At 54.9% G+C, this 18,753-nt stretch overlaps 9 protein-coding genes across 9 annotated transcripts; 3 read left to right on the plus strand and 6 right to left on the minus strand.

Annotated features, from left to right (window-relative positions):
- Nucleotides 1-116: 116 nt before the first annotated feature.
- L969DRAFT_88525 (uncharacterized protein) lies at nucleotides 117-1,093 on the minus strand. The gene is made up of 2 exons (XM_014712163.1): nucleotides 749-1,093; nucleotides 117-703 (listed from the first exon to the last, which is right to left on the minus strand). The coding sequence occupies exon 2, from the start codon at nucleotides 592-594 to the stop codon at nucleotides 220-222; it is 375 nt and encodes a 124-aa protein (XP_014567649.1). The 5' UTR covers nucleotides 595-703; nucleotides 749-1,093; the 3' UTR covers nucleotides 117-219.
- On the minus strand, nucleotides 332-1,730 carry L969DRAFT_508240 (uncharacterized protein). Its single transcript, XM_014712164.1, has 6 exons — nucleotides 1,631-1,730; nucleotides 1,283-1,567; nucleotides 1,150-1,224; nucleotides 964-1,090; nucleotides 749-913; nucleotides 332-703 (listed from the first exon to the last, which is right to left on the minus strand). The coding sequence occupies exons 2-6, from the start codon at nucleotides 1,451-1,453 to the stop codon at nucleotides 591-593; spliced, it is 651 nt and encodes a 216-aa protein (XP_014567650.1). The 5' UTR covers nucleotides 1,454-1,567; nucleotides 1,631-1,730; the 3' UTR covers nucleotides 332-590.
- L969DRAFT_49676 (uncharacterized protein) lies at nucleotides 1,636-2,635 on the minus strand (the record flags this gene model as incomplete). Its single annotated transcript, XM_014712165.1, has 4 exons — nucleotides 1,636-1,760; nucleotides 1,819-2,001; nucleotides 2,060-2,192; nucleotides 2,243-2,635. 4 exons carry the CDS (start codon nucleotides 2,633-2,635, stop codon nucleotides 1,636-1,638), a joined length of 834 nt encoding a protein of 277 aa, XP_014567651.1.
- Nucleotides 2,636-2,893: 258 nt separating this feature from the next.
- L969DRAFT_625620 (uncharacterized protein) lies at nucleotides 2,894-7,337 on the minus strand (the record flags this gene model as incomplete). The annotated part of the gene is made up of 14 exons (XM_014712166.1): nucleotides 6,676-7,337; nucleotides 6,495-6,624; nucleotides 6,266-6,448; nucleotides 6,182-6,212; nucleotides 5,416-5,533; nucleotides 5,235-5,364; nucleotides 5,005-5,187; nucleotides 4,831-4,954; nucleotides 4,225-4,342; nucleotides 4,045-4,174; nucleotides 3,816-3,998; nucleotides 3,722-3,759; nucleotides 3,178-3,519; nucleotides 2,894-3,124 (listed from the first exon to the last, which is right to left on the minus strand). The coding sequence occupies exons 1-14, from the start codon at nucleotides 6,892-6,894 to the stop codon at nucleotides 2,894-2,896; spliced, it is 2,160 nt and encodes a 719-aa protein (XP_014567652.1). The 5' UTR covers nucleotides 6,895-7,337.
- A 633-nt stretch (nucleotides 7,338-7,970) lies between these two features.
- On the plus strand, nucleotides 7,971-8,671 carry L969DRAFT_50475 (uncharacterized protein; the record flags this gene model as incomplete). Its single annotated transcript, XM_014712167.1, has 2 exons — nucleotides 7,971-8,003; nucleotides 8,051-8,671. 2 exons carry the CDS (start codon nucleotides 7,971-7,973, stop codon nucleotides 8,669-8,671), a joined length of 654 nt encoding a protein of 217 aa, XP_014567653.1.
- Nucleotides 8,672-8,765: 94 nt separating this feature from the next.
- L969DRAFT_50374 (uncharacterized protein) lies at nucleotides 8,766-13,985 on the minus strand (the record flags this gene model as incomplete). Its single annotated transcript, XM_014712168.1, has 5 exons — nucleotides 8,766-9,259; nucleotides 9,307-9,540; nucleotides 9,589-11,176; nucleotides 11,228-13,015; nucleotides 13,068-13,985. The coding sequence occupies 5 exons, from the start codon at nucleotides 13,983-13,985 to the stop codon at nucleotides 8,766-8,768; spliced, it is 5,022 nt and encodes a 1,673-aa protein (XP_014567654.1).
- A 494-nt stretch (nucleotides 13,986-14,479) lies between these two features.
- Nucleotides 14,480-15,584, minus strand: L969DRAFT_88532 (uncharacterized protein). Its single transcript, XM_014712169.1, has 2 exons — nucleotides 15,516-15,584; nucleotides 14,480-15,463 (listed from the first exon to the last, which is right to left on the minus strand). The coding sequence occupies exon 2, from the start codon at nucleotides 15,114-15,116 to the stop codon at nucleotides 14,514-14,516; it is 603 nt and encodes a 200-aa protein (XP_014567655.1). The 5' UTR covers nucleotides 15,117-15,463; nucleotides 15,516-15,584; the 3' UTR covers nucleotides 14,480-14,513.
- A 34-nt stretch (nucleotides 15,585-15,618) lies between these two features.
- On the plus strand, nucleotides 15,619-16,315 carry L969DRAFT_95239 (uncharacterized protein; the record flags this gene model as incomplete). Its single annotated transcript, XM_014712170.1, has 5 exons — nucleotides 15,619-15,644; nucleotides 15,782-15,819; nucleotides 15,874-15,930; nucleotides 16,099-16,154; nucleotides 16,205-16,315. The coding sequence occupies 5 exons, from the start codon at nucleotides 15,619-15,621 to the stop codon at nucleotides 16,313-16,315; spliced, it is 288 nt and encodes a 95-aa protein (XP_014567656.1).
- On the plus strand, nucleotides 16,193-18,248 carry L969DRAFT_88536 (uncharacterized protein). Its single transcript, XM_014712171.1, has 5 exons — nucleotides 16,193-16,766; nucleotides 16,827-17,086; nucleotides 17,141-17,829; nucleotides 17,885-18,033; nucleotides 18,085-18,248. Exons 1-5 carry the CDS (start codon nucleotides 16,624-16,626, stop codon nucleotides 18,170-18,172), a joined length of 1,329 nt encoding a protein of 442 aa, XP_014567657.1. The 5' UTR covers nucleotides 16,193-16,623; the 3' UTR covers nucleotides 18,173-18,248.
- The last annotated feature ends 505 nt before the right edge of the window (nucleotides 18,249-18,753 follow it).

Below are 18,753 nucleotides of genomic sequence, written 5' to 3' on the forward strand. Positions count from 1 at the left end.
ACTGTCTCGGTTGACGTAGCATTTCAGTGGTGGATTGGCCAGACTCTTGTCGGCTTTCATCTGCTCAAGCATCGATTCAACCGCAAGCTTCGTCTTGTTCGCAGATCGCGTACGCAAGAGAAGAGAGATATGGGCGTGTTTGCCGGAGCGTATCGAACCTGGAAGATCTCGCTACCGGCGCTAGCAAAAAACTGACCGCAATCACTTGAGCACGATAGATCAAGGTGCTTTGCGAGCTGCAATCACCTGGAGGCTCTTGTCTCGCGTTGCGCACCAAACGATACAGCTCTGGAAGGCGAGACATGTCGACCGAGTCTTGGGTATTTGGGGTCCAGAAACGACCGAGCGGGCCCAAAAGAGGGACAAGATCAGGACAATTATGAGCATGTCTGTCTGGTGGCAGTGGATGCGAATGGAGCAAGGGTCGACCGACCGAGTGATTCGGATCGCGTGAGAGATTTGGCAACCAGGGAAGAGCTCAGGAGATGCTTGACACGAGGGCGTCAGCATAGGGAGGAGGTTGCCACTCACGGCGACGGGGCGTTTTGATGAATCGATGCAATTCTTCAGCTGCGACCACGCTTGTCTTGTCATTCCTTAATCTCGAACTCATCTCCATCACCGGGTCTTGAGCATTTGCCGTAGCTGACCGGAAAGAGATAGAACATGCAGGTGTCCTCAAAGATCTCGCAAGTATGCAAGACTGTCGGCGCATCAGCTCAAGGCCGACTTGAAGCCTCCAACTGACATGAGCTGCTTCCATACGTCCGCAAGCATGTGTCGAAGTGCTCGACTAGTCCAGGCCGAGGACAGCGCATCTGGATACGTTGGCCGACGGTCGACCACTCTCCGCTCAACGCATTCAGATCGATTGTGAAGTGTCGCTCGACAATACAGCAAGCCTCCAGAGTGGCTGTTTTGGCTCGCGTGAGCTCGAGCTTGGCAGCAGACGGGCGTACGTGCGCGCAAAGGGTCCCTGATCTCTAAACGCCATCGACCACTCGCCCTTCAATCGAAATCTTTGCTCTGCTGGACTCGATGGCTCGCTATCGATATTACATTCGAGTGCCGGCGAGAGCACGATCGGATCCTGCTTGTACTGCACTCTGAGGCTCAGCGTGCTCGTAGCAAGCTAGCGGCAAGACGCACGCAGCCAAACTTCTTCCAAGCCGCCGACGCTCGATATCGAAGCAAGAACGTCTCTCGCTGTGCTCCTCCGACAGACTGTCTTTTCTCCCTGTATCAGCCCAGCCAATGTACCGGCTGTCATGGGTATGCTTGCCTGGATGGCGCCATCCTGCGAGACACAAGTGACGACACAATCCTCGAATGCAAGGCAGCGGCTACGAGTGTCTGGCAGATCGGGCCAAGCGTATGAAGTACACGCAGCAGAAGCGAGGAGCAAAAGCCATTGGCATCCTTGACGAGTCACGATCGACGACCAACATCGCATGTTTGGAAGCTGTTGAAACAGTTGAGAGATCAGCAGAGGCCTCAAAAACCTCTGGAGACGAGTCAGATGTGTCAGCTCTGCTCGCCGATGGCCTGTGGTCGATGCCGAGAGGCGCTGGCACGACGTTCAGAGTCTGTTCCAGACATCTCCCCAAAGCGGGAGGCGAAGATGCATTACATTGATCAGCCATTTGCCGATAGCGGAGCTGTCGATTCTGCTTGACTCTTCGGCCAACCGCAAAAGCCATCGCGGACAGCAGCATACATCTTTTGGCACCCATTTGGCGCGATCATGCAAGATGCCTGGACTGCAGGTAATAGGTTGTGACTGAGCCATAGAATATCAAGCTTGAAGCACGAGCTTACATGGACGAGGGAAGTATCTGTGACAGATCGATGAGACCTCGCCGGGACCGGTGGGCGCTTGACAGACGACCCGTACCAAGGGCTCACGTTCAACGAATGACCATGGCTTGACGCTGGTGGGCGGATGGACATCTAGCCGATGCGATGTCCTACGCACGACCTTGCAGCACGTCGTGAACGCCACTAGGTCAAGCAAGGCATGAGCGGCAGCCGTGAACATCTGATGCTGAATGCAACTTACTTATGTCTGGTGAGAAAGACGCTGGGGTCAAGTTGAGCGGGCCGCTGTGCTCGACCAAAAAGATGTTTCCCGACGGTTCTGCAGCACTTTCTTCGGCCACGCAGTTTTCCCCTGGGAATCCTTCGCTCGGTGTCTGCCCATACGATCAGTCGCTGGCCAAAGGCAAGATTGTGACCTGCGCACGACAGAGCAGCTGAGCTTCCTTCCCTGAGGCAGATACTTATTGTAGAAGCTGAGTTTCACCAACGTCGCGACTTGCTCAGCTTGCACAGCGTAGGGTAGAGGTGCTCCTGGTGGGCTGAAGCACCCTACGTAGCAATCAGAGTACCCGACACATTTATATCTGATCTGAGCTCGGACGAGGCCGGCGACTGCGAGGAAGAGCGAGGCAAGACGCATCTTGGGGAGGTGTTGGCTGAGCGACAGATCGCGTGAGGCCATGAGGTGATAGGAGCGCCATAAGACAGGAGTGGCGCGTCGCAATGACGACATGCGAAGTATCATGTCAGCGATGCATCGATGGCTCACAGGCTGTACGATGAGCTCGTCGGTCGTTCCATCATATCGTCTGGCCATTTACAAAAGCTGCCTGCGACGATCGCGTATCGTACCTGACACGAAGCCGAGAGAATTTCGCAAGCTGCTTCTACTGCGAGCGGATATCTGGATCAGACGTTTGCACTTTGGAGATTGACAGTGCAAAAGCACATGGTTGTGGGAACGAGCTGCGGCAGATTGATGAAGTCGAGCCAGCGCCGTCCGGGCGATCGCAAACGACCAGAACTGTTGGATCATGCGGGATGATATGCCACTGATCAGGCCCTCGTCTTGCCTTCACGTCGAGTCTATGTGCAGTACGCCGAATGATCCTGCAGCACGCTTCGAATGTTGCTGCCTCGACATCAGTGCTGTTACTGTCGAGAAGATATTCCGCCAACCCTTATAGGGCGTTATGAGATCCTCGACTCGGAGCTCGCCACCATGCTCAACGATAAAGATTTCGCCCGGCTGCGTCATACTATCTGCGGTCATACAGAACTGTTCTTCGAAGCCAGGAGCTGATTTCTGCGTAAAGTGGCCGTTAGTAGCCTCTACAATGAATGCGGAGAAGAACGTACGGCCGCACACCTGAGCTCTCTATAGCCGTCGCTCTCGACCAGATTGTAGAATCGAATGCCTACCAAGGTTGCCGGCATCGTAGCTCGCACCGCGTAATCAAACTCTGCCCCCGGCGGACTGTAGCAGACCACTTCGCAGTCGGAATAGCCAACGCATTTGACTCTTGTCTGAGCTTGTACGTAGCAAGCTATCGTGAGGATGAGTAAGGTCGGTCGCATTGCAGGTAGACAACGTTCGGGCAGGGAGCAGAGAGCAACATGTGAGAGTCGAGCAGGAGAAGGACCGGATGACATGGCGACGCGTTGCTGCGAAACCTCGCTGGGCGTGCTCGTGGCGCACGTCTGTTGATGTCTGGTATGCAAGCAGAGTGGTACATACGAACGCGCGGATGAACATGGCAAGACTGGAGTACCGCAAATTTGGCATGCATAAGCTGACGACTGAACCCCGTTGGATTGAGACTCTGATACGAGCGGATCATTGCGGGCCATGGGGATCGTTCCTCTCGCGGCAAAAGCCGTCGTGAACGTATGCGTAATCTACCCGACAAGTATTGTATTCGACCAAGCATGGCGCTGAGACTGTCAAGCCAGGAAAAGCTCAGTCAGTGCAGGTAGATTGGACTCGACGGACATACGTCGTGTGGGAAAGGAGCTGCGACAGATAGACTGAACCGCGCCGGCGCCTTTGGGCATGTCGCAGATGACTTCCGCTGTTGGCGCATGGGTGAGAAGAGTCCACTGCTCGATCTTAAGCCGGGCCAGTGGCTCCACTCTATGCGTCGTTTTTATGAATACGTTGCAGCAGGCCTCGAATGTTGCTATGGCGGCGTCAATACAAGCAGGATGCGTGGACTGGAGACTGACCCGTGTACTGCGAATCAATCACGTCCAGCGGAATCTCTTCGGTATGATCTAGTGTGAACGTTCGGCCGGTCTGGTCAGCTGCGTTCGGTACGACTGCGCACGTCTGCTCTTTGAAGCCCAACTCGGTTTTCTGCGCAACAATGTCAGTCAAAGCAGTCCGGTGAGCTTGGGAGGGCGTGCGACAGAGCAGAACAGGTTTGTACGGCCATCTGGATAATCTTTATCGTAGAATTTGATGAAAGCGAGATTCGCAGGCGAGCTTGCTTCGACATGATACGTGAATTCGGATCCCGGTGGGCTGTAACAGTTCAAGCGACAGTCTGTATACTTGACGCATTTGGATCTGAATATGGCTTGCGTGAGTCGCGCTGCTGCGACAAGGACGAATGCGAGAAGCATCGAAAAGGACGAAGAAGTGGTCGACTGCTTCTCATTCGCAGAAGGGGTTTGCGATATGGAAAAACAGGCGCGGGGGCCATATTCGGTCGCTATGTGCGGTCGTCCACACAACAAATAGGTGAGGCCGCGATCACGCGATTGCGATGAGGGTAGGACAGAGATGACCTGCTGTCGAGCCGATGGCGATCGACCCTCGCTGCTCTGACCCTTCAGCAGACGTGAAGCGGACGGCGCATGCAATGCGTCTGTCTTTGTTTGAGGAGCTGTCGACGAAGCCCTACGGACTCTCACTAAGCGGGCTGCTCGTTCAAGAATGTGTAAGATTGGGGCAGCGCGTGGCGTAGAGAGACTTGCATGCGACGGTCGAATGAAATGCATTAGGCTGACGACTGAAAGCTGCCGGGGTGACTTCCGGGTTCGATCGAATCGTTCCGTTCCTTGCAGAAAGCTCCAAAAGTCAAGGCATAGTCCACTTTGCAGGTCCCATAATGGATCCTGCATGGTGCGGCGACTGTCAACAGAATGAGAAATAAGAGCGCCATGATAGTATGATTGGCATACTTCGTGTGGGAAAGGAGCTGCGACAGATAGATTGGACTGCGCCTGCACCTTTGGGCACGTCGCAGACGACTTGTGCAATCGGCGCTTCGAGTCTAAGCCGCCACTGATTGTCCATTTGCTCATTGTACGCATCCAGCTGGTGTGTGGTTCTGCGAAGCACCTTGCAGCAGGATTCGAAGGTCGCTGCAACCTCATTAGCAAGGGGCTAAATCACAAGGGTAGCAACAGACCCGTGTACTGCGAGTCGATTACATCGATTGGTATCTCATCGAAATGGCTGACAATGTAAGATCCGCCACTTTGATCGGCTGGATCTACTTCAACCTTGCATTCCTGCTCCTTGAAGCCTATCTCGGGTCTCTGCGCGAATCGATGGCATCAGGATACTGGCTGGATCCGGCCCTGGCGTACGATGGAGCAGTACATTCGTGTGCGGCCGTCCTCATTTTGCTTCTTGATGAATCTGATGAGAGCTAAACTCGGGAGCGAGCTGGCTTCGACATGGTAGGTGAACTCGGACCCAGGTGGGCTAAAGCAGCTCAAGCGACAGTCTGTATATTTGACGCATTTAGATCTGAATATGGCTTGCGTGAGTCGCGCTGCTGCGAGAATGACAGGCACGAGAAGCATCGTAGATGACGAGTACAGAGAAGCGGCGAGATGCTTCTTATTTGTCAAGGAGTAGGTTGTAGGAGAGTAGGAGAAGATCTGCACATGGGGGCCATATTTGGTCGCTGTGTGCGGTCGCCTATGCAACGAATAGATGAGGCTGCGTTGAGCGAAGAGGAGGGGGGCCTTGCTGCGAGGGTTGCGACTGCCAATATCGCTACAATGCGGCGCGGGATGGAATGATGCCGAGTACGAATCGATCGTTGCTGTTTATTTGGAAGAGATGGCAATAGGGACTGCCGCATATTCCGAGGAGAACGCCGATCGTCATGCGCCTTACTGGTGTGCGTTTTGTAGCGATTGCGAGGTGTAGCGAATGCTGTGAGAAGAGATCACCAATGGAGCATTTACGGTCAGCAGATCCTCGTCCGTCGAACAAGCTAGCGGCAGAGCGCATGCATTCCATGGATCTGCTCAAGACAGACTTGACATGGCATCGGTCAGGCTGACCGCGCTTGTTGTGTCTTTGCAAAAGCCTGCAGATGTTGAGGTATATGCCATTTTGCACGTCCCTGTCAGCACCATGCAAGGTGCTTCGACTTGATCAGAAGAATAAGTCGTCATCGTTTGGATTCCGAGTGGCCAAGCGTACATTTCTCGGGGAAGGAGCTGCGACAGATCGATTGGACTGGGCCATCCCCCGGAGGTGCCTGGCATGTGACTCGCACACGGGATGAGCGAGCTATGAATCGCCACTGATCGGCGATGGTCATAGCTTTGAGGTAAAGGCTATGAGCAGTCTGTCGGGTCACCTTGCAGCATGCCTCAAAGGTTGCTGCCTGATTGTCAGTGCTGGCAGGCATTGAGACCTTGCGACAGACCCATGAAAGGCGAGTCGAGCACATCGAGCGGCATGATATCATCATGTTCTACAGAGAATGTGTTGCCTGTACGGTCTCTCGGATCTTCTTCGGTCGTACAGACTTGCGTCTCAATGGCAAAATCAGTCCTCTGCGTCAAATTGATCTGGTCACGCCCCGAGCTTCCGCTGAGTGTACGTACAACCGAGCATCTCAGCCGTCTGCCACCGTCGCGCAGGTCGATCTTGTAGAACTTGACGAGTGCCAAACTCGGGACAGAGCTAGCTTCTACGTGATAAGTGAATTCCGATCGGGGAGGGCTGTTGCAGACCACTTGACAGAAAGCGTATTTGACGCATCTGCTTCTGTAAACTGCTTGAGCAAGGCCCGCTGCTGCCAAAACTATGAGCGCGAGACGCATGGAGGCTCCTGTGAGTGGCAGCAGGTTCTCTCAGGAGAGACTCCGCGTGGCTCGGGCAGGATCTCTGGTTGCTATGCCAGGACAGGTCATTTGCTGCGTTTCTCGAAAAACCGATCGCGATGCAGAGAGCAAGAGAGAGTATGCGGGAGTGCTCATGTCAAGCGGAATAGTTGGAGCGATTGTAAGTACATGCAAGGCGACAAACAAAGCTTTGCACAAGCTAGCGAAGTGCGATGTCGGATTTCTATCTGGCCCGCTTCTCTTCTCTGCATCGAAGCTAATCTTGAGTAGTCGTCTTCGTCCGGCAGCGTCGATGTCGAGGATCACGATCTCGTCCGACGAGCAGATGGGCCTCCAAATGAAGTGCATGAGCTTTCGAGGCGTCACAGCAGATCAACCGTCTTTGGCGAACATTCGGTCGCTGCATCCGCACAGCATAGAAGCAACCATCCCTGGCAGTCTGCAAGTCCTGCCTTCTGGGCTCCTATCGGGGTTGCAAGATTCGAGCGTGACTTGTCGTTCTTCTTGCCGACCGCATTCTCATCCTTATCGATCAAATGCGCCTCCGACATGACAAGCCCGTATGCAGTAGAGCATGTCAAGCATCATCGGCAGCACAAGTTCGCTTCATCACCTTTACACAGATGGGTCCCCATCATTCGATAGTCAGCCAGGCTACCGTCTGGGTCTGTGCACATCGGCTTTTGTGAACGGAATCGAACGCAGCTGTCGTCTTCTTGTCGAGCCAGCTTCTCCTGTCTACGAGTTAATACGCCTCATGATGATACCCGTCAGCTGCTTCAGCAGTTCCTTTCAATCATTGGCAATATTCTCTCGTTTGTTGCGTCACCGCTCGACAGAGTGACTCCCATCATCGACTGCTCGTGTAAAGCTAGTCTCAAGGCTCCATCGTCGGATCCTTGCAGGAGTATGAAGTGACTGTATCGTCAGAAACGAGTCGAGAAGTGAGTCGTGCAATAAACCTTTTTATATTTCCCCGCGATCGACAGCGCGTCATCGCAATTACGTGATAACCGGTTCTGCCTCGACCTCGCCCACGCACATTACCGGGCAAAATGAGCAAGGTCACAGTGCATCATCTCAACAACGTCAGTCCTCACGCTCTTTAGTCATACAAGCCTGATGCTGAGTACAGTCACGCTCAACCCGGGTGCTCTGGCTACTCGAAGAGCTCGGCATCCCTTACGACATTGTCCAGCACAAGCGAGGCAATGATCTGCTCGCACAAGACGATCTCAAAGCTGTCCATCCCATGGGCAAAGCGCCCGTCATCACCGTTGACGGCGCGACCATTGCCGAATCGGGCGCATGCATCGAATACATTCTCGCTCGCTTTGGTCAAGATTCGCCCCTTCGAGTTGATCCTGCTTCGAAGGAGTATGCAGACTACATCTACTGGATGCACTGCGCCGAAGGCAGCGTCATGTCGACGTTTATACTCAATATGATGCTCGGCAGAGTGGCAAGTTCAGAAGTACGCAAGCAGATCATGGACCCCAGAATAAAGACGGCGCTTTCGCATATTGAGGCACAACTAGCGCGTCATGACGGTAAAGGACTTGTCAAACCGGGTTTGACGGCGGCCGATATTCAGATGAGCACGATCTACGAGACTGTAGAGTCGATGGGTTTGTTGCCGAGTTATCCGTCTATCGAGGCATTCTACAAAAGCATGCACGCCAACCCCCACTACAAAGAAGCAGAGAGCAAGGGCGGACCTGTCGACTTCAAAGCCTTCCTCAAGGCAAAATCGTAGAGGATGATGAACACGCGAGACATTGCATTCTATGCTTGACATGTACACCGATACATTTTGCATGAATCTGCGATGTACGAAGGCGTACGGAACCTCAGGAAAGATGCTGCGAGATTTGCTGTTGCTGTTGTTGCGGTCGAGGTGCTATGTTGGCAGTCCATCGTGGCAAGCGAGAGGCAGTCGCGGCAGTCGACATGGCTCGCAGTCGACCCTTCATCTCGCTCGAATTACCGTTCGTGCCCGCAGTAAGGCTAGGCAGCTGGCCCGTCGTTGCAGAGCTGGCCATAACGGGCGCAGCAGGCGCTGTAGGCAGGCGCGCCAGTTGATCTCTCGGTACTGACATGCGTGGCAGTCGAGTAGACGCAATGGGGACTGTTGGCAATGGGACGACGACATCCGGTCGAATGAAAGGGTGTCGCAGAGCACGTGCTGGCTGGATCCGTCGATCGGGATCCCAAGCAAGACACCGTGCGATAAAGTCGACAAAGAGCTCGTCGTCGCAATTGAGGACTTGCGCTAGATTTTTGGTGCCTGGCCGTCGTTTGCGTCCCTTCGAATTGGCCACAATGCGAGGTGCGCCAGTAGAGTCTGACCGAGATGTCAGCAAGAGAATTGTCTGCGTTGTGGAGGCGTACCAAAAAAAAGCTTGCGACGAGAAGCCCGATCGATGATATGTCGCTCAGGCAAGCCCATGATCTCCATGATGCATGCCAGCTGCTCTTGCTCGTTCTCTCCGGGGAAGATGGGGTAGCCAGTATAGAGTTCTGCACAGATCGCGCCGAGCGAGAACATATCGATAGCCATATGATAGTCCATGCCGAGGATGACCTCTGGGGAGCGGTAGAACCTGCTCTGGATATAGGTATAGACTGCGCGCTGGATTAGCCTATGTATGATTGGCATCATGACAAGCTCACTTTTTTCATTCTCGAAGCAAGAGCTGCCAAAATCGATGACCTTGACGCCACTCTTCGTGGGATGCCTGAGCAATATATTCTCCGGCTTGAGATCGCAATGCACGACGCGATGATGACGCAGAAGCACGAGCGCTTCGAGAATTTGAGTCGCAAAGCGTCGGATGAGATTGGTCGAGAAGCCGACGAACGAGTTGGCCTTGATGAGCTCGTACAGATTCATACCGAGCAATTCGTTGACGATGCAGAGATGGCCGCGGAACTCGAAGTGCTGTGTCATTTTGAGGACATAGCATTCGTCATCGGGATCCCATTTACGCAAGTTCTCGAGGACTTTGATCTCGACCAGCGCTTGATGATGGAACCGTTTCTTGTTGCGGATGATTTTGAGAGCGACTGTCTGACCTGTCTTGTGATCACGACACTGTAGAACTTGTCCGAACGAGCCTTTGCCGAGCGTGCCCACAATCTCATACCGAAAGCAAACGTGATCGTGCGACTTGACAATGTAGTCGCCGCGCTCATCGTCAAAGCCATAATTCTGCGTCGTGTGAGTCCTGACAGCTGCGATCTTGTCGGCCTTGAGACCGCCAAAGTAGACTTCATCGTACTCGAGAACTTCATCGTGCTCATAGGGCGTGAGCTGAGAATACCATTCGAGTAATGCATCGCCGGGTTGACGAGCGGGCAGGCTTTCGGCCAAGCCTGGGAACTCACACAGTTGGCGAAGCTCGGCGCGACTTGCACCTGCTTGCGCGCGCTTGTGGATCTGACGCTCAACGAACTCGGCCATTTCTTGATCAGCCAAGCGATCGCGTTCTTCGAGAGATGATGTACTCTGAGGCGTTGGTCCACGAGAGCTGCCTGCAAGCGATGAGGCTACTGATGAAGGCCGAGATGACCCAGCACTAGACAGGTTGACAGATGTCCTGAATCGAGAGGTCACGTTGAGTTTTTGACTCATGGATCGTCCGACTTTCTTCTCCGTGGAACCTGCAGCCGGCAAAGTGACGCTCGAGCGTTTGACTGATGGGCCCGAGATGACCTGTGCAGGCTGACCAACCATCTTTTGTCTGCTAGATAGCGTTGGCAGATACAGCGAAGATCGTGATACTGGCGCTGGTGGCTTAGGCGCAGGCATCGTGCTGCGTACCTCGTTCGAATCGGTTGGTAGATCCGGCAAAGCATTGTGTGATGACGGCATGCCATTCTGTGCATTTCCTTGACCTTGCACTGCGGTGGCGGGCGCGATCTGGCTTGTCCGGCGTGTCAATGAGCCAGTACGAGCAATAGCGCGGGGTATCCTTGTGGTGGTAGATGAGGTGACGACGACGGGCGTGGCTGCCAGATAGGCAGATGCTCGCTGTGCATCGTCTATCGCATTCGCGTCCAGTGCGTCGACGTCTTGCGAGGGTGATAGGCTGGTCGAGCCGGATTGACGCGGCTCTTGTGATTGGACAGAGACATGCGAGGTGGCTCGAAGGGTATCTTGCTGCAGTGATGAGAATTCAGGCACGGGTAGAGACGGTACAGGCACAGCTGCCATAGGACTGGCTGCTTCCGCAAGAGGCGCGCTAGGCTGGCTAACCGTCTGTAGGACAAAGTTGGTGAGCTTTATCTCACTGCACAAGCATGAACTCACCTTTGCTCGCTTGCGAAGTAGCTGCGTGGTTGCAACACTGAGCCGACGAGATCGCTCGGAGACTTTGCCCATGACCGAGCTCGTGGCAATTGGGGGGCTCGAGACCGCTGCAGTGGGCGTCACATTCGATCCCGAGCCTATCGAGGCAGCCAGGTGGGCTGGCGGCGCAGGCATGGGCTCTGCTCTGGCCTGCATAGAGCCGGCAGGGTAGGAGACAGACTTGCGCCGACGCGATAAGAAATCAAGTATTGATTTTCTGCCCGAGCGTTCGGCTTCTTCCGTTGGCGGCACTGGTGGTGTTGGCGTTGCGGGGTCAAAGGGATCTGTGAGAGCCTGCGGCAAGGGAGGCGATTCGTCCTGCTGCTGATCGTTGGACAGAGCTGCCAGACGAGCGAGACCTGTGCCTTGGCTGACCGAGCTGGTCATATACTGACTGGTGCCGGATACGCCGGAAGGCTCAAAGCTATATACGTCTCTGACAGATGCATGTCGATCGCGTCTTGGCTTGAGGATATTCGCAGCAGGCAGGCTCTTGTGCTTGCTCGCAGTACTCTTGCCGAGCGTGAGCGTAGCAGGATCAAAGCTGGGCTCGTTGACCGTTGTTGAGGTCGTCGAGCGCGAAAGAGAGGGCGACTTGCTGTTGTTCGAACCGGCGGATGAGCCACCGGAAGAGGTGAGCGAAGTGAAGAGAGCAGAGGTGAGGCTCCATTTCTTGGTTGGCGTCCGCCTTGAGGATGTATCCTTGGGCGAACCAGCCATGCTTGCTCTTGCTTGGTCATTGATGAGCGCGCTTGAGCGAGCATGATCGCCTGTAGCCATCGACAAGCGATGGGCGGCCGTCTCTCGCTCCTTCTCCCAGTGTTGAGGCAGAGGCGGCACGGGTGGGATGAGTGCAGAACCATCCTGAGCAGCCAATGTCGAGCCATCATCATCCAAGACAAGACTTGTGTCTCGACTATCGTCCTCGTGCTTATGCAGTGCTTGGCTAGGATATTGAGGAGAAGCAGCGGGGGCGGTAGTAGCAGAGGAGGAAGCAGATTGCGTTCGATAACGCGAGACGCGTTTGCCTGCCAAGCTGCTTCCCGTTCCGCTGTTGCTCCTTAGCAAGAGTGAGGACGTTCCGCCCATTGTACGAGGTGAAGACGAGGACGAGTTTGACTCGGTCAGTAGGACGGATTGGTTCGATTCGCCTGACGAAGGCCAGCCACCGTTGGGAGTCGGAGGTAGAGGCAAAGTCGCAGCAGGTTGATCTCGTGTTGCACGTGAACTCGATGAGGTCCTCTTGATACCGGGCTGTTGTGCTGCAGTCGACGAGCTCGGAAGATGGTATGCCTCGCTATGCCTTCGCATATTCGCAACGGGCACGGGTAGAGAGGGCGTGGCAGATTTTCTTCTGGCATCCTCTTTGGATCGTCTAGTGGCGGAGTGAGGAGCAGAGAGACCGTCTAGCTTTCTGAGCGCGTCTGCCATATCACGATCGGCATCGACAATCTCCTCTGCACTCGTAGCTTGCTGGTTCACATGTAGGCTCTGTTCGTGCGATCTGCGCGAGGCCCGCATGACAGTCTGCGAAAGTGCCGCTGGCGATGTGAGGGAAGCTCGCTTCTTGGCCTTTGTCTCATCTGGCTGAGATCGACGCTCCTTGCCCATTGAGGCAGAGGAAGGTCGTCGGGATGTTGCCGAGGAGTCCGACTTTGGTTGAGGCAGCGGCGGCGTCGAGCTTGCGCTAGCCGTTTTCGATGGGACTTGAGGCGAGAGTGGATAACGAGCAGAGGCTAGCGCTCCATCCTGTGTTCGAACGTCAATACGAACAAGCTTGTCATAATCGCGACAGACTCACTGCTTGATACAGAGAGCGCGTTTGAGGGCGAGAGACGGGCGAGCCCTCTCTGCTCTGGGTAGAGACAGGTCGGTCTGCCCATCTCCTTTCGTAGATCTGAGAAGTCCATCTGGGCGTGGCCAGATCACCCAATCCGATGAGATCTTGTCGTCTGTCTTGCTCTTGTTGCGCATCCAGAGGCGGACTGGGCAACTCGGTATTGGTTTGCTCAGGCGAAAGGGGCGCATGGGCGAATTGGGCGAGTCCAGATGCCATCGAATGAGATACGCCCAGTCTGACGCCTGTAGTGATCAAGGGAGCAGTTCGAGGTGCGTCGTCATGGTTTGCTTGGGCAGAAATGGGCGGCAGACCTAGGCCGAGGCCTTTGTAAGTCGCGTCTGGCTGAGATTGGATCGGACGCCTTGCAGAGGCAGAAGAAGGAGCAGAGACGTATCGCTTGGCATTGCTGAGAGAGGTTGTGTCTATGGGCGCGATCGACAGACGCGAAGGGGTAGGTGATGGCACGTTGGGCAGAGGCCGCTTTGAGGCCGCGTCTATACTTGCCGTCGATATACTCCTGCGTTGCGATAGCGATGTTGTGTCTGCTGTGCGCGGATGCTGGAGGATGAGTTTGTCGCTCGTGAGGGGATCATCAAAGTCGAGCAAAGGTGGCTCATTCTCGTGGGAGCGATCATTGGCTTGGGGAGTAGCTTGTCGCGATGATCCTGACGCGTGACGCCCTTGCTGCTGGCTCTGGTCGTCTGTAGAGCCATGCATCTCGTCCCAGGCGACCGTGTGAGAGGGACTGTGCCATCCGACGGGTGAGCGAGACAGCGGCCGACTGTCTTGCTCGATGTACGACGGCACCGGACGACGTTTTGAGCTGTTACTGACCGTCCTGTTCGAAAGCAGAGCTGCTTCAGGCGGTGAACGATCCATCTCTTAGTTTCTCTTTGGATCACCCGACCGTCGCACAAGCTAGCTGCTCACGATGAGCTCACGGCACGCTCGCCATTCACTCGTGTATGCTGCCGTCGAGCTGTGCAGATGACACAATCAACCCGAGGGGGAGCTGAGCGCGGCTGGGCTCACCTCGTCAGAAGAGACCCAAGCTGGCAGGTCGAGACAGGCCGGACTGTGTTGAAGTTTGCAGCTGTCAAGGTTGATGAGGTAGCCCCTGCTTCAGCCGGCACTCTTGTGTCTCATCCGTCGATGAGCCGTTGCTAGCCTGGCTTTCTGCTTCCTCGCACCTCCCCACCCGTCTGTCCTCACGCCAGAGGGCTACAGCGCTCGGCTAGTGGACCACTGCCCCGACTCACAAGGCCGACAGGCTACCAAACTCAGTGCCAAACGCGCGCCCGTCTACGCGATGCCAGATTGCTATCATCTCAATGACAATGCACGGACAGTTCTGGTACGACAACAGGACTGATCGGGCTCAGATGACGCTTGGTGTGATGCATGTGATCATGACTGCTGCTTGGACAAGCGAGCGGATCGTCTCGGCTGCTCATGGCCGTCCTCGACATCCTCATCGTCGTCATCCTGGGGGCCTTCATGGGGTCGATCGCGTTTGCCTCGCTCTGTCTGCTCCGATCTACTTTTGCTACTGCTTGGCGTGCTGCCAGACTCGTCGTTTGTCAGACCCGTATGCCAGGCAGCATAAGGCGTGTTCTTGACCATGAACCGATTCCAATCTCTATCATCTTCACTCTCTTGCCTCCACCAGACCGCCCCTCGTTCTCCCAGAGCCTCTTTGGCTTCTTGCACTTTTGCACGAGTGCTCCTCTCTCCCGACGTGCCCTTGGTCGTACGCACTTCTCGGCGGGCGTCCATGAGTTTCTTGACCCATCTCTGTCGCTCTGTCTCGTCGAGAGAAGGATTCGTGCAGCGCCACAGTCGACCCGTGTGGTCTACAAAGTATCGTCCGTCCGGTGTACTGGCATACTTGGACACCATTCGAGCAGCGCAGCCGAGCAAGCGATGCATTCCATCGCGTCTGGCAGCTTGCAGTCTGCCTGCCGACATTCTCTTGGCCTCGGGCGACCGACTGTCTCGGAGCCTACACATCACAGTAACAGCATCACGATGCCTAGCGCTGCATACAGCATACTAGTTTATGACAGGAATGTCACGCATATCGGCGAGGCTGACTCAGGATATGTCTACATTATCAAGTAGTTCGCCTGTTGCCTTTGTCGCGATACGGGGACGCTGCAAAATGATCTACATTCGTAATGGCAAGGACGTGCGCCGCAGATGTACTGTCATCGGGTTCATAGGCTACCAAGACCGAGCCATCGTATATCTCAGAAAGGCGTACTGGCACTGATCTGATGGCTCTGGCTCTGAAGAGACAGAGGGTCCGAGCGACGACGAGTGCGGGGTGAGACCAAGAGACTACGAGTATGCATGATCTGAACGAGCATGGTCATCGACTGGACATGCCTGAAGCTTCTGTCCACATACACGTTGTACCCTGATCGCGTGAGAAATTCGTTTCGCGAGAGAGCAGGCAAGCGCGTCAGGACAGCCTCGCTAGCTCACGATCTGAAGACAGTAGAGAGTCGCAATGGCCAGCACAAGCGCAGATACACAGTCAGTGACGCTTGCTAAGGCCTCCGTCGCGCTATGCCCGCCTAGCATCGCGCAGAGACGCCTTGCTCTTTCTCTGGCTCGACGCAGCTCTTTTATGAGTCTTCAGCACGATGCTGACCGCTGTGTGTGTTCTGTAGGCCAGTCGAGGATCAAGACGAGCTCGAGATCTCTCAAGGCGAGTCTCGCGATAGGAGATGGGTCAGCAAGGGGCTGACACGTTGCGGGACAGACGAGATGAAGGACATCGATCCTAGCAATATCATCGATTCTGGCTCTCGTCGTACTCGTGAGTAGGCTCACTAGCCTCTACAGCACATCCTACACCCTTGGAGCGAGCATGACGCGTCTATTACCTCGGCAGACGCGCTTCCTCATCCTGGACTCTTTCTTTCGATCATACGCCTCTGCTCCGTCTACAGCTCGTTCGTACAGAGCTGATGATGGTCGTATGAAGGTGGTGCTCGTCTTGACTATGCTAAGCTCGCAAAAGAGCAACCAGGCGAGGACGGTGTCAGTCGAAAGCGCTGTACACATTGAGCACAACTGACGCGCGACCGCAGGAGGAGGACGATGAAGATGATGCGCCCGTCGTGACGGAAGAATCGACCAACGAGGATGACGAAGAGGATGAGGATGCCGATGAGTCGGTCGAGCAAGCTGAGGAAGAGTGATCCCAGCTGGCTCGCCTGATCCTTCGACCCCACCTCATCTGATCCGACTAGAACAAAAACATCATTCGAACTTCGGGGCTCTGCCTAGATCTATCTGATGTGCTCAATGAGACTTGGTCGTGTAGCTTCTGTGGCCATGTCGCGCTCGCTCTGCGCTCCTGAGAATGCACAGAATCGCGACACTCTCGGAATCATTCTGAATTGCCGCCCACCTCTCGAGCCGACGACTGGACTAGCGCATGGCGAACTTCCCCAGACACTCTCAGCCTACTGCCGCCTTCCTCAGGTGCTTGAGAGATCCAGCCTGAATGGCAGACCCGCTGCAAACCGACAGCAATGTCACCGCGGCAGGCGGTGATCAACCTGATGAGCTCGATCAACGCGACGAGGCACGCTTGCAGGGAGGTCTCAAGGACCGAAACCCTTTCAAGCTACATCCGAGATGCGGAGCGTCAGTTCTCTAGCCATGCGCCACTCGCAGTCCCAGCAACTGATGTTGTCTCCACGTCAGGATCGGCGTACGTGCAATGTTGTTCACCCCCAGCTGGTTCAGCATCAACATGGGCACGGGCATAACCTCTATCCTGCTCCACAACCTGCCGTATCAGTTTCCGGGTCTGGGCATCATCTCCGTCGTCATCTTTGTCTTCAATCTCATCTTGTTCTTGACGTTTCTCTCCATGTCGATATTACGGTACTCGCTCTATCCTCGCATCTTTGCTCTCATGGTCACTCACTCCACCCAAGCCTTCTTTCTGGGCACCTTCTCGAGTACGTATCACCGTACTCTGCGCTCCATGATGATGCTTACATGCCCGTCTTCAGTGGGATTTTCGACCATTGTCAACATGATCGCATTTGTTTGTATACCCGCGTTTGGTCAGCACTTTGTCATCCTCGCCTGGGCTCTCTGGTGGATCAACGCGATCATCTCGCTCCTTGTAGGGATCGGAGTCCCTTTTGCCATGTTCAATTACCACAATCAGTCACTCGAGGTCCTCAACGGCACTTGGCTCTTGCCCAGCGTGTCGCCCATCGTCGCAGCTGCCACTGGCGGTATCGTGGCCGACTATCTGCCCGCAAGCCACGCTCGGTTGACCCTCACAATTTCATACATTCTCTGGGGTTCCGCCTTCCCGGTCTCGCTATTGATCATGGCGGTCTACTTCCATCGTCTGGCAGTACACCACCTTCCCCCGGCTGCTGCCATTGTCTCTGTTTTCCTACCATTGGGTCCGTGCGGACAGGGTGCATTCGCGATCCTACAATTTTCAAAGGTCATCAGGAAGCTTGCGATGGAAACGGGGGTCGGTCTGGGCGCTGGCAGTACCTTCAATCCGGCAGAACAGGTCCAGATGGCGAATGCGCTCTACATCTGTACCATCGCAGTCGCACTTGTCATCTGGGGTCTCGGGCTCTTTTGGCTATCTATTGCGGTTCTGTCGATCATTAAAATGGCAAGTACTGATGGTCTTATCTTCAACATGGGCTGGTGGGGCTTTACGTTCCCTCTTGTCAGTCTGAAACCTTCGCTCGACGTAACCGCGCTGACGCTGCTTGACCTGACAGGGCGTTTTCACGGTGGCAACGACGACGCTCGGAGTCGAGCTCCAGTCTGACGCACTCAAGATACTCGGGACTGTCTTTACAGGCTGTGAGACCTTACTCTGGCTCTTGCTCATCACGCGCACGGCACTACGCGCATATGACGGCAGAATGTGCGCTTCTTGCTGTGACTAGATGAGCGCCACTCACGCACACTATGACAGGTTCTCATCGCCCTGCTTGGGTGATATCGGTGTCAACTTGGCTGCGGCCAATAGCTGTGCTTGTGAAAAGTGCACACGCTCGGTCTGATGGTTTCAATGCACTGATCGATGTGACGACGCTGCATATATGTTGTTAACAATCCTCTTGCAACTTCTTAGGAGCAAGTGCAGCGTTTTTCGAGCAGCGCAGGCAACACGGCAGGTGAGCTTCTGCGATCATTGTCTTCGGAGTTGCATCTGGGATGATGCATCTTGGTGCTTCAGCAACGAAGTCAATAGTGCTACAGCCGAGCGGGTGCCCGCGCGGTGTCACGCCCGGGATAAGTGGTTGGCATACGAGACCTGACTCTGATGTATGAAGATCCACGAATGCCGACTTCGTCTTGCCGTGCGCACCTTGCTGATCTACTGGATGGTGCTGCTTCAAGTCTTGTAGTCGCTCTCATGGCGGATCAAATCCCAAAGCGGAGAGACAGTCAGCGTAGGTATGTATATATCAATGCAAGGCAGATATCGGGCGGATCCGAGCCAAGACTGGAAGTGAAGTAGCAAGCGATGGCAAGATGGGCAAAGTCTCGAAACGGAGGGTGCACGCAGCGATCAGACGGCTCACGTGGCAAAACGCGATCGCACGCAGCAGAAGTGGCACACGACCCGTGAGCTTGGCAT

Source organism: Mixia osmundae (genome assembly GCF_000708205.1).
Source record: "Mixia osmundae IAM 14324 unplaced genomic scaffold scaffold_6, whole genome shotgun sequence".
In the NCBI taxonomy this organism is placed as follows: Eukaryota; Fungi; Basidiomycota; class Mixiomycetes; order Mixiales; family Mixiaceae; genus Mixia; species Mixia osmundae.